This window comes from Archocentrus centrarchus, chromosome 2 (assembly GCF_007364275.1).
Source record: "Archocentrus centrarchus isolate MPI-CPG fArcCen1 chromosome 2, fArcCen1, whole genome shotgun sequence".
Lineage (NCBI taxonomy): Eukaryota > Metazoa > Chordata > Actinopteri > Cichliformes > Cichlidae > Archocentrus > Archocentrus centrarchus.
The window spans coordinates 8,107,733-8,121,145 of NC_044347.1; the positions used below are offsets into that span (position 1 = coordinate 8,107,733).

General features: G+C 44.6%; 1 protein-coding gene across 1 annotated transcript in view; it reads left to right on the forward strand.

Annotated features, from left to right (window-relative positions):
- The first annotated feature begins 1,707 nt into the window (after positions 1-1,707).
- LOC115796301 (NLR family CARD domain-containing protein 3-like) overlaps positions 1,708-13,413 on the forward strand; it is a 77,062-nt gene continuing 65,356 nt past the window's right edge. The window contains exons 1-4 of the mRNA XM_030752635.1: positions 1,708-1,717; positions 1,874-2,093; positions 2,197-3,970; positions 4,088-4,261. Of these exons, the coding sequence (XP_030608495.1) occupies positions 1,715-1,717; positions 1,874-2,093; positions 2,197-3,970; positions 4,088-4,261 (2,171 nt within the window). The 5' untranslated portion in view covers positions 1,708-1,714. The remainder of the gene's footprint in view (positions 1,718-1,873; positions 2,094-2,196; positions 3,971-4,087; positions 4,262-13,413) is intronic.

Below are 13,413 nucleotides of genomic sequence, written 5' to 3' on the forward strand. Positions count from 1 at the left end.
GAGACCTTGTTTTGAAGAGCCACATATCCCACATGGTGTTTAGTTTGTAATGAACTAAGTTTGTTTAAGAAATTATCAGAAAATAGATCAAACATTCGGGGTGGGCATTAAATTGGTTCAGTTTATTAAAACTGTTGAATCCCATCATGATGATCAGATTTTGTTTAAAATAATAAATTATCAGAATGGATTCAGAACTGGTTTTTGCTCATTGTAGCAGAGCTTAAGTGTGTTCTGCAGCTCAGAAAATTTGATGTTGTAGTACTTTGGGAAATAATAAAGTGACAAAGACCACAAAATATCAACTATGTCCAAACTGTGGAGGTAAAACGTGGCAGGTGTACAGAGGAGATTTCCCAGTTTTCAGACATCGTTTCGGCTTTAGCGCAGTGAGAAGAGGATATGCAATATTTCCAATGAAAATCTTTTTAAAGTTCACATGAAATCTCTAACTCTACAAAACCCAGGCCTCTCTATATTGACATCATCATTTCATAACCCCCAACATCATTGAGAGAGTCTTTGCCAAAACCTTTATTCTGATGAAATAAAATGTTTTTAAAAATATTTTTTATTGTAGGTTTAGTTGATTAAAATTCTATTAAAGTAGGAGACTGGAAGTTTTAGCACATACTGCTCATGTATTGAAAAGGGAAATTGTAAAATGTTGCTTATTAAATGGGTATTAAATAATTAAATACACATTGGGTAACTTCAGTGGTTCTCAAACTTTTTGCACCACTTCACAAGATGAATTCTTGTCGTGCCTCGTGTGAGCTCCATGGTGTTGAAGGAGGTCCGAGAAGACCAGCAGACAGTGACAGTGGAGAGTTTTGCGAGTCGCTAACGTTTCCAATGTTCAACATTTATTCCAAATGACTTTTCTCACAGGTTGATGGCGCCCCACCAATCATGACCCTGCACCCCACCAGTGGGGCGCGCCTCACAGTTTGAGAACACATGGTTCATGGGAGTGTGTTTTGTGAATTTATAGATAGGCTTGCCCCTAAAATTGTCTTCGAGCTTCTGCACCTCTGTGCCTTACATGAACCCTGAGAGATAATGTTTAAAATAACATTTCTTTATGTGTCTTCAAGTATAAAATCAATTTCTTGTGGCTGACAATCAAATATCTGTGTATTTAAAGTTTGGGTGGCTGATAATAAATATTCAGCTTAGGTTTTAATAATATGTTGAAAAGTTTTATCTGATATTTTGAATTTACAGTAAATGTTTTTGTGACTTTTTTTTGGTGCCTTGCAGAAAGTTTTCTGTCAAGAGAAAGTCTGATAAAAAAAATTCCCTGGAAATAAATCTTTATGTCCATGAATGGTGACAAGACAGTAAAAGATATTTTTAACTGAAGGAAAAAACTATTGAACATCAGTAAGAATTAAATGTACAGTAAATAAAACTGATATTTTTAGTCTTTAGTCTTAGATATAATTTTAAGCTTTGAAAATTTGTCTGAGCACTGAAACACAACAACACACAGCAAACACACAAATTAAATGCAAAGCACTGAGCTGTTGAGTTTCTGTGAGATCACCACGACTGCTAAACCTGAGCCACTGTGAAAATATCACCTGTTGGATCTTTACCCTGTACTTGAACTGATTCTTCATGATTCCTTCACAGAGTGGATCAGGAGAGCTCAGAGGTTCCCAGTGGTCAGTCTGCCCAGCAGCATCAAACACAGCTGGACTCCATATTTATGGTTTGTACATGTACAACAACTACTGTTACATCTGTTCTTTCAGTCATCTCAATGCTGCACTTTGTACACCAGTGGATTGTCATTGTACTCATGTTTCTGATGTTTGACTCTGTTGTTTTAGTCTGATTGGGGCATTCATACAGTATTCTGTTCCAGCTGCTGGAGGAAAATATCATCACTTTTGTGAGGCACGAACTGAAGAAAATCCAGAAGGTTTTAAATCCAGAATTTGTAGAGCATCAGAATGAGGATGAGGAGTTGCTGCCAGTTGAGGAAGAAGCAAAAAGAGAGGAAAACAGAGAAGCATTTGTGAAGATCACACTGCACTTCCTGAGGAAAATGAAGCAGGTGGAGCTGGCTGACCGTCTGCAGAGCAGTAAGAGGATTTCTCTGAAAAAGTTGACAGAACAGCATTAAATTCTATATTTATAGTTACTTAGTTCATTATTTTTAAGATTATATGTTTTGTGTTCTTTGAGAATTTCCCATCACCTGTCAGCATAAACATAAATCTGCTCTGAAGAAGAAGTTCCAGTGTGTGTTTGAGGGCATCGCTAAAGCAGGAAACCCAACCCTTCTGAATCAGATCTACACAGAGCTCTACATCACAGAGGGAGGGACTGCAGAGGTCAATGATGAACATGAGGTCAGGCAGATTGAAACAGCATCCAGGAAACCAGACAGAGCAGAAACAACAATCAGACAAGAAGACATCTTTAAAGGCTCACCTGGAAGAGATGAACCAATCAGAACAGTGCTGACAAAGGGAGTGGCTGGCATTGGAAAAACAGTCTTAACACAGAAGTTCACTCTGGACTGGGCTGAAGACAAAGCCAACCAGGACATCCAGTTCATGTTTCCATTGACTTTCAGAGAGCTGAATGTGCTGAAAGAGAAAAAGTTCAGCTTGGTGGAACTTGTTCATCACTTCTTTACTGAAACCAAAGAAGCACGAATCTGCAGCTTTGAAGACTTCCAGGTTGTGTTCATCTTTGATGGTCTGGATGAGTGTCGACTTCCTCTGGACTTCCACAACACTGAGATCCTGGTTGATGTTACAGAGTCCACCTCAGTGGATGTGCTGCTGACAAACCTCATCAGGGGGAACCTGCTTCCCTCTGCTCACCTCTGGATAACCACACGACCTGCAGCAGCCAATCAGATCCCTGCTCAGTGTGTCGACATGGTGATAGAGGTCAGAGGGTTCACTGACCCACAGAAGGAGGAGTACTTCAGGAAGAGATTCCAGGATAAGAAACTGGTTTACAAAATAATCTCCCACATCAAGACATCACGAAGCCTCCACATCATGTGCCACATCCCAGTCTTCTGCTGGATCACTGCTACAGTTCTGGAGGATGTGCTGAAAACCAGAGAGAGAGGAGAGCTGCCCAAGACCCTGACTGAGATGTACATCCACTTCCTGGTGGTTCAGGCCAAAGTGAAGAAGGTCAAGTATGATGGAGGAGCTGAGACAGATCCACACTGGAGTCCAGAGAGCAGGAAGATGATTGAGTCTCTGGGAAAACTGGCTTTTGATCAGCTGCAGAAAGGAAACCTGATCTTCTATGAATCAGACCTGACAGAGTGTGGCATTGATATCAGAGCAGCCTCAGTGTACTCAGGAGTGCTCACACAGATCTTTATAGAGGAGAGAGGGCTGTACCAGGACAAGGTGTTCTGCTTCATCCATCTGAGTGTTCAGGAGTTTCTGGCTGCTCTTCATGTCCATCTGACCTTCATCAACTCTGGAGTCAATCCGCTGGAACAACAACAAACAGCCTCCCAGACAGAGAAACACCTCTACCAGAGTGCTGTGAACAAGGCCTTACAGAGTCCAAATGGACACCTGGACTTGTTCCTCCGATTCCTCCTGGGTCTTTCACTGCAGACCAATCAGAGTCTTCTACGAGGTCTTCTGACACAGACAGGAAGTAGCTCACAGACCAATCAGGAAACAGTCCAGTACATCAAGAAAAAGCTCAATGAGGATCTGTCTGAAGAGAAAAGCATCAACCTGTTCCACTGTCTGAATGAACTGAATGATCGTTCTCTAGTGGAGGAGATCCAACAGTCCCTGAGTTCAGGAAGTCTCTCCACAGATAAACTGTCTCCTGCTCAGTGGTCAGCTCTGGTCTTCATCTTACTGTCATCAGAAGAAGATCTGGATGTGTTTGACCTGAAGAAATACTCTGCTTCAGAGGAGGCTCTACTGAGGCTGCTGCCAGTGGTTGAAGCCTCCAACAGAGCTCTGTAAGTTGTCCTAAAGATTTATGCCTTATAGACACAATCTTTTAACAAAAAAAAAAAAGAAAAGGAAAAAAGGAAAGAAAAAGACCATGCCTCATTATCTTCTTAATTTTTCATCAGGTTGAGTGGCTGTAACCTGTCAGAGAGAAGCTGTGAAGCTCTGTCCTCAGTACTCAGCTCTGAGTTGTCTAGTCTGAGAGAGTTGGACCTGAGTGACAATGAGCTGAAGGATTCAGGAGTGAAGGTGTTGTGTTCACCCATCAAGAGTCCACACTTTAAACTGGAAGTACTGAGGTGAGGATTAGTGTTTAATCTATGTATGATTGTGTCTCCTGTTATATCTTTTATTAAGTTTTGGGGGAAGTACAGCTTTTTCCAGCAGATCGTTTCTTTGAGGATTAACCCTCTATTTCTTGAAATAATTCTATAAGAATGTTCCAAATTCTTCCCAATTGTGAAAGAAAGGGGAAATCTGATGAGCTCATGAAAGACCTAAATATAACTTTAAAAAAAAAACTGTTGTAATTTGTACATTTCATCATCTATTTCTCATTATCAGTTTCTTGTTCTCTCTTTCTCCTCCTCCACCACTGCTCTTTCTCCTCCCTCAACTGCACCTCATCCTCAACTTTAAACCTCATCTACTGAACTGAAGTCAGGACACTGACACATGAAAACACACATAAAGATGCTGATTTAATCCCTTTATTGTTGCAATTACTGATTTTTAACAAATAAGACATACAACCCTCCCATCTCTGTACGAGTCAGCTAAACAACAACAGCTGGTTAAAAGGTTTTGAGCTACAGTCATCATCTGATCAGCATTCTAGTTTGTCCAATTCTTTATTCATGACCAGTATCTCAAACTACTGACAGTCCCACCAGTCTCAGCTCAACTTTATGAAGATTTTATAAGTTGTAGAATTTCATATCTGGGTCAAATTTTCTTTGCTAATGCTGTCCTCCTTTTTTTCCCCTTCGTAGCCAACTGCACCACTGTTCTCTAAGACTGTCATGTATTGTGTGTTGTCTCCAGGCTGTCAGGCTGTGGTATCACAGAAGAAGGTTGCTCTGTTTTGACCAAAGCTCTGAGCTCCAACCCCTCACATCTAAGAGAGCTGGACCTGAGCTACAACCATCCAGGAGAGGGAGGAGTGAAGCTGCTGCAGCAGCTAAAAATAGAGACACTCAGGTATGTAGAGGCCTGTTGCAGCCACAGACAGTGACAGAGAGAAGGTGAAACTTTTTCTCCATCCTTCACTCCGATCTTGTGTAAATGTTCCAATAACACTCATGTCCAGCTTGGAGAAATCACACAAGGGCCAGCTTTTAAATTTGCTCATGGTAGCTGGGAAAGGCTAACGTAAACCTTAACTACAAGTATGGAAAATACAATAAAACACACACTGCACATATATAGCACGATCATTTATTTCAATGCACCTCAGTACCTTAGAGAATATGCCCAAATTTCATAACTTAACATTCACAGATTTGCACAGCTTTCATCAATAAAATAAAGAAAATGTCCAGCATAGTAGATTTCACCCTCCAACTCTCTCAATTTCTGGTCTCCCATAAAACAACTGGAAATGATTCTAAATATAATATGTATAAATGGTGTAAATATTTTTATTTATCTGCTCCACTCACTGCTGTCTTGCTTTTATTGCTCAACTTCCTGTTTTTTCTTCCTTTTTCACTTGCAGGATAACTCTTCTTCATTTTCATTGACTTACATCACTCATTAGATTAGTTTAAACAGAACCATCCACTCTGCTCACAATGGGAATGAATGGAGTCAGGTGGAGCCCCATTATGGTGTTTTTCAGCCATTGGGGGTGTGTGGGGGGTAGGGGTTCCCTCCCACACCATCCCGGGGCCCTATGCAGTAAACTGCCTTGCCTCATGGCAACAATCATTGTAACAGTGAATGGCCTACTTTATTAAAGTAATAAAAGCCAAAACACACAATGATCTAAAATGAATGTATGTGAGATTGTTGGGCTCATTAGTTTTAGTAAAAATGATAATGAGCATTATTTTTAGCCAGTTCAATGAGTGAATAGTGTAAACTGACAGTGTAGCAAAGAAGCAAAGTTATCAAGCGCTTAACCTTTGCAACCACGATATGAGTATCACAAGTCAACACAGAGCTATGACAGCTGTATGACTCACTATGTCCAGTGTTATACTTTTGTCCAATGGCTGACAAAGAGGTGTGTTGATGTTACTTTTCTGCAAACACCAGTACAGTTATGTATGTGTAACCAGTGTAACATTCAGACCTGATAGGTGGGCCGAACGAACTACATTGTATTGGACCAGTGGTTAGGTTTAAAAGGTGGGTGTTAGAATGTGTGAAATTTTCACGGAAATAGCTGGAGGCTTGACTGATTTTTGGATTATTCATTCAAATGCACAATATTTATGTACAAGTACCAACAAAAAAGATTACATTCAACATATACTGAAATAAAACATGTATGCCTTTTGGCATACATTACCCCAGAGTAGAAATAAGTGGTAATTTCAAAGCAAAATAACCAAAATAAAAGTCACTACAATGTGGGATTCAATTAAAACTTATTACAAAAAACAATAATAACATTAAGCCCTTCTTTTTAAACACAAATACAGTTCCGGATTACATTCAGTCCTGTTGCAGTCAATGGGTATATAGTCTGGCAACCGAGCAGTGGTTAGTCACAACTGTGTGGCTGCCTGAGTCTCCAAGCCGAAGAGTATTCATCTAAATCTTAAGTCAGGGGTCTCGTCCTGAGTTCACCCAATATAGTCAATGTGTAGTAGTCAGTGACAGTATGTGGCTATGTTAGTCCTACCACGTTCGAATGGTTCACCAGTGCAGAAGAAGGAATAGGTGTGTTCCTTCTGTGGTAAATGGAGTGATCGGGTCCTTGGGTAGCTCGTCACCTCCTTAGCCAAGGAAGAAATCCAGGGTCCAATTCCAGGGAGTTTCAAAGGGTATCCAAGAAAAACCCAGCCTGCATAACAATAAAACCTTTATTGTTTACAGTCTTGGTATTAACAATCACCTGTGGCCATCTGTCACTATGATCCACATTTATTGCTATCACTGGACATAATATGACAGCTTCATGTATAACACTTGTCATTGTCCTACTAAAATAAGCCTAATTGGCTATTCAATAGATGAATATTTCAGCAATATGAACAATTTTAACCTATTAACTGGCCGTTTTTAGTGCTTTCCAAATTTGAAGCCTCATAGCGTCACAGTAAAGGCCGTTTCGCACCGGATGCGTTGCGTAAAAACGACATGAAATTTTGAATCTTTCGGATGCGAACTTGTTGTGTAACCTATATACACACCGGATGCGTTGCGTTTTTGCGAATAAATCGCCCTCATAAAATGCACTGTGAAAGAAAGGAAGTCAACATCAAACAATGATGTAATGAGACTGTGATGGTTCTAAACAAGAGAATGAAGAAACAGAGATTCTGGGTTCATCCAACTCATAAGAAAGCAGCAGCAGGGAGAGTTTCAAGGTTTGATCCAGGAGTTGAAGCTGCATCATGGCTGCTTTCGCGCATACTTCAGGATGTCAGTGGGCAGTTGTTGTTGGCAGAGTTGGGATCACATGTGAGGAGGCAGAGAATAAATTCAGAGAGCCGACTGACTCAGAACAGCGTGTAGCTGTGTGTCTGAGGTAAAATAGTACGAGTTTACTGTTCCCACATCACTGTATATTCAGTACATCGGTGCGTGTTTTGAGCTATGAACTCACATGTTGCTAAACGCAGTGCTCTGATTGGTCAGATCTGTTTGTTCGCTTGCGAAAGTCAGAAAAATCGAACTGAAAAAATAAATGTCGCAGATTCGTGCTGTGAAATGACGCGGTTGGTGTGAACGTTTGCATTAAGAACAGGCGAGTCTGAAAAATGTTTTTAACGCACGAAACATCCGCACGGAATTTACACGTCCGGTGTGTGAAGGCTTTAATGCTGCAGTTCGCCCTTACGATGCTTTTATATGACAGACTAGACCCTCAACATTGGATTTACACCTCATTTGGCCAATCATGTTATGAAATTGGTTTTCCAGAGCCAATAATAACCAGACAGCATCATGTGACTTTTCTGGACATGCCCCCAAATGTTCCCCAATCGTTCTGATTGGTTGAGTCTGACCAAAAATCCAAAACCACAGATGTATAGCCAAAAAAATTCCTGACATGTGGGTATATGGTGCTATGGGGCGTGTTTTCACATGAGTCCATAAACTCCCTGCGTATTCAGTGCGTCCTCCGTGCGTGAACCTGAGCAGGAAGTAAGAGTGTGTGCCCCGTTGTGCGTATGTAGTGGACAAGAAATTTGATTCTGTTTAGTTTTATAATTTTGTTCCGTTTACCTCGCAACATTTTATTATTGTTTTGACTGTGTTGCTGTGTAGAAATGCAGAGCTGAGGAGTAAGTGTTTTGCCTGAATTGATTGTGCACTGATCCACTGGTAATGCCTTAGGATTTCAGTAGGGGAAACCGCGCGTCCCTTTCCCTCACTCGATACAGACGAGTGAAGGCAAGAGCGGCGTGTCGACCTCTTCATTTATCTGTCACTATTCCCCTTGTTTAAGGTAATCACTGCACACGAAACTCCCTAAACTCAGTAACATGTCATCGTTGATTGTTTACTTATTGTTGTTTGTTTTGAGAGAATGTGTTAATTTTTGAATGCTTATTTTGATGAGTTCCCAGCGAACTTTATTGCTGTGTTAGCTTGTGCTACCATCTCGCCATATTGCACGGTTGTTATTCAGCTTCTGTTCACATTTGTAAGTTACTCAATACAGACGAGTGAAGGCAAGAGCGGCGTGTCGACCTCTTCATTTATCTGTCACTATTCCCCTTGTTTAAGGGCACAACACGTAAACAGTGTTTACAATACTTTTTCTCATCAACGGATTGTCAGAATGCATCAAAAACAGACTAAATGACTCACGAGAGTGGATTATTATTTATTAGAGGATTTCGTTGCTGATTCGACCGGTTTTATCGCTGCAAAATCCGGCGAACGAACAGTTGTACTCTGAAAGTGATCCATGGTATGTGTAACTTTCTATTCTCAGCTTGTCCTCGCATTATATGCCGTTTAAATGTAAATATGTATGTAATGGTGAGCATGACATGCACCATTACACAGAAAATATCACCGTACGCTGTTGTTGCGCCACTTATATTGTGTGTGTGTGTGCTTTGCATATGCAAATTTATAAGAGCAGTGTTGGGGGCAGGGAAGGTTGTTACAGGTATATGTGTAGGAACTAAACCACAGGATACCAGAGACGGAGAACACACACAACAGAGGCAAAGACCACAACACGACAAAGAACAGAAGAAAACTGGGGGCTTAAATACACATTAGGTAATCAGGGCAAGAGGAAACACCAGGGCACAGCAGGTGAAGCAAATGAAACTAATAACAGGAAGCAAAACTAAACACAAAGCACAGGGAACACAAGACGGTCAAAATAACACAGGAAATGACTAGACCAGGTACATGTAGACTTGACACAGGGAAACAAGGGACTTGAAATAAACACGCATACAAAAGAGAACTACACATAATCCGAGAAAATAACTGAAATAGCACCAAAAGAACACAAAACACTAGGCCACCGGCACAGGACCATGACAAGGATAAAGTTTACTTACTGGACAAGAAGTCAATTTGCAATGATTTTCAAATGAGAGGCGGAAAAATCATTTTGGCTCTTCTGCTTAGGCCAATGTTTTTAACCAGTGTACTTGTTTGGCAAAATGCAGGGCTGTAAAGAGGCACACAGCTTGTCTATTAAAAGTGAGAGGTATCACTTTTATTTATTTCTTTCTCTTATTATTTTTGTTGATATTTATTTTGAATTATCAGATTAGAGTTTCAAACTGAATAGGCATATTTTAATAGCTGTTTTTGTAACTTCAGGTTGATATTAAAAAGTGAATAATTTGTTCATTACATTATCTGTGAGGATTCTTTCATGTCAGAATGTAGGTACTTGGATAGACCCACTCGCGCATGCCAACAGTGTGTTATGACACCGTAGCAAGAATTAGCGATTCGTGTTGACTGCGCTAAACGCTAAAAAAACGGGACACCGCAGCTCCCGGTGTCCGGATATGACATCATTTTAATTGTCCGCCGTCGGGGGTCTCCCCCAAAGTTTGTCCGGTTCAGATCCAGTTTCTCTAAAAAAAAGTTATAGTTTTACAAAAAAGGTGAATTTCGACCCAATATCTTGCACCCTCACACCCCTCATACCACCAAGAAAACCTTCTATATTGATTATCTGGTCCCTTAACCACAAAACTATGAAGTTTGAAACGATAATTCGACCGCGCCGGCACTTTACTAGACACCGCCTTTGTCGAGTGACATTTGCGAGGTACCAGGAATTGCCAAAAAAACAAGTTTTATTATTTTTGATCAATGCATTTTTCAATGCATTTTTTATCCCAAATATACAAGTTGTAATGGATCAAATTAATAAAAAATCTAAATACAATTTCTAATAAATATATTAAAATATATAAATAATAAATATATTAAAGATATATTAAATATAAATAATGTAATTTGAATATGATAAATATTATACAAATATGATAAATAATTCAATTTTCATTTTCTTTCCAGGAACATGATGAAGACAAAGGTGGATTTTCATGTTCTTATTGATAATTATGGGAATCAAGTTTTGACTTGTATTAGGAGGAGATTTTACAAGTAATTGCTGGCTAATATGAGTCCATCTGTCATGGCCGGGGAGGAAACGGGCAAGGAAGGGCAAAAACGCAGGACTCCAGGGGTAACTTAAAAGGGCGTTTATTCCACTGGGGAAACACAAAAATACAAAAACCTTGGAAGGGAGGCACAGGGAGACGAAGGGCAGGCGCAGGGAACACGGGAACACAGGAACACAGGAACACACGGACACACAACGTCAACGACGCGACAGAGAACAAATGAAAACTGAGGGTTTAAATACACAATGGGTAATCAGGGCAAGAGGAAACAGCAGGGAACAACAGGTGAGGCAAATGAAACTAATTACACAGGGGAAGCAAAGCTAAACACAAAGCACAAGGAAATCACATAGGCAAAATAAAACAGGAAGTGATAAACCAAGGAACACGCAGACAAGTCACAACACTGGGAACATGACAAACATACAGGGAGGACAAACTCAGGAAATAAACTATTAACACAAAACGCTGGGCCAACGGCCCAGGACATGACAGTACCCCCCCCTCAAAGGCCGGCTCCCGACGGCCACAACCAGACAAGGGCGGGAGGCGGGGGGCCAGGAGGGAGGGCCCGAAACAAAAACAAAGACAGGGAGCAAAACAGAAATCACAGGGCGTGAACAAAACAAATCAAACCCGTACAGGAAGAAAACAAAAACACAGGACCAGAACAAAAGGCGACGGCACAAGGCCGGAGACAGTCCAAAACAGGGGGTCGAAACAAGGAACAGTCCAGGAGCTATGACAAAACAAAAAACAGCAGGGGAAAAAACAGTCCACAGTTCAGGGGAGTCAGTGGGAAATCCAAAAACAAAAAACACACAGTTCAGGAGGCCGCAGAGGCCAAGGGGCCACAAAGCAAAATCCCAACGAGGGAGGCCGACCGCGCTCCCAGCGGCGGCGGCGACGAGGACGAGAAGGAATCACTGGAGGCCGACCGCGCTCCCAGCGGCGGCGGCGACGAGGACGAGAAGGAATCACTGGAGGCCGACCGCGCTCCCAGCGGCGGCGGCGACGAGGACGAGAAGGAATCACTGGAGGCCGACCGCGCTCCCAGCGGCGGCGGCGACGAGGACGAGGGGGAATCACTGGAGGCCGACCGCGCTCCCAGCGGCGGCGGCGACGAGGACGAGGGGGAGTCACTGGAGGCCGACCGCGCTCCCAGCGGCGGCGGCGACGAGGACGAGGGGGAGTCACTGGAGGCCGACCGCGCTCCCAGCGGCGGCGGCGGAGACGAGGAGAAGACACTGGAGGCCGACCGCGCTCCCCGCGGCGGCGGCGACGGGGAGCAGGCACCCGAGGCCGACCGCGCGCCCAGCGGCGGCGGCGGAGACGAGGAGAAGACACTGGAGGCCGACCGCGCTCCCAGCGGCGGCGGCGATGACGAGGAGAAGACACTGGAGGCCGACCGCGCTCCCAGCGGCGGCGGCGGAGACGAGGAGAAGACACTGGAGGCCGACCGCGCCCCCAGCGGCGGCGGCGGCGACGACGAAGACACACCAGAGCCGCAACATGCCCGGACTCCCCTGAGCCCAGGGCGGTCAAGGACACAGGAAACTCGGAAGGTCCGAACCGAGCGGGACCCCCTGGCGGCTCGGACTGAGCGGAACACTCCGAAGACTCCGGCGGCTCGGACTGAGCGGAACACTCCGAAGACTCCGGCGGCTCGGACTGAGCGGAACACTCCGAAGACTCCGGCGGCTCGGACTGAGCGGGACCCCCTGGCGGCTCGGACTGAGCGGGACCCCCTGGCGGCTCGGACTGAGCGGGACCCCCTGGCGGCTCGGACTGAGCGGGACACTCCGAAGACTCCGGAGGCTCGGACTGAGCGGGACCCCCTGGCGGCTCGGACTGAGCGGAACACTCCGAAGACTCGGACTGAGCGGGACCCCCTGGCGGCTCGGACTGAGCGGGACCCCCTGGCGGCTCGGACTGAGCGGAACACTCTGAGGACTCTGGCGGCTCGGACTGAGCAGGACTCTCCGGCGCGGAGCGCTCGAACTGAGCGGAGACCCCCATCGGCTCGGACTGAGCGGGACCCTCTGGCGCGGAGTGCTCGGACTGAGCGGGACCCCCTGGCTCGGACTGAGCGGAGACCCCCATCGGCTCGGACTGAGCGGAACCCTCTGGCGCGGAGCGCTCGGACTGAGCGGAGACCCCCATCGGCTCGGACTGAGCGGAGACCCCCATCGGCTCGGACTGAGCGGGACCCCCTGGCTCGGACTGAGCGGAGACCCCCATCGGCTCGGACTGAGCGGAACTCCCTGGCTGCATTGCAGGGCACGCAGCCGTCTCCTCCGACGACTGGGGCTGCTTTGCAGATAGATCGGGTGAGTCAGATGGTGAGGATGAGGGTGACAGGAGAGCTGACTGAGGGCGAGCTAGTGCTACACTAGCGAACTGCGTGGAAGCAGACTGAGACTGGGAGGTGGCTGGAGCTACAGCAGACTGAGGACGAGGGAGAGCGGCTGGCTGAGAGCTAGGGAAATCAGGCTGCGTGGAAACTGACCGAGAGCTAGGGAAATCAGGCTGCGTGGAAGCTGACCGAGAGCTAGGGAAATCAGGCTGCGTGGAAGCTGACCGAGAGCTAGGGAAATCAGGCTGCGTGGAAACTGACCGAGAGCTAGGGAAATCAGGCTGCGTGGAAACTGACCGAGAGC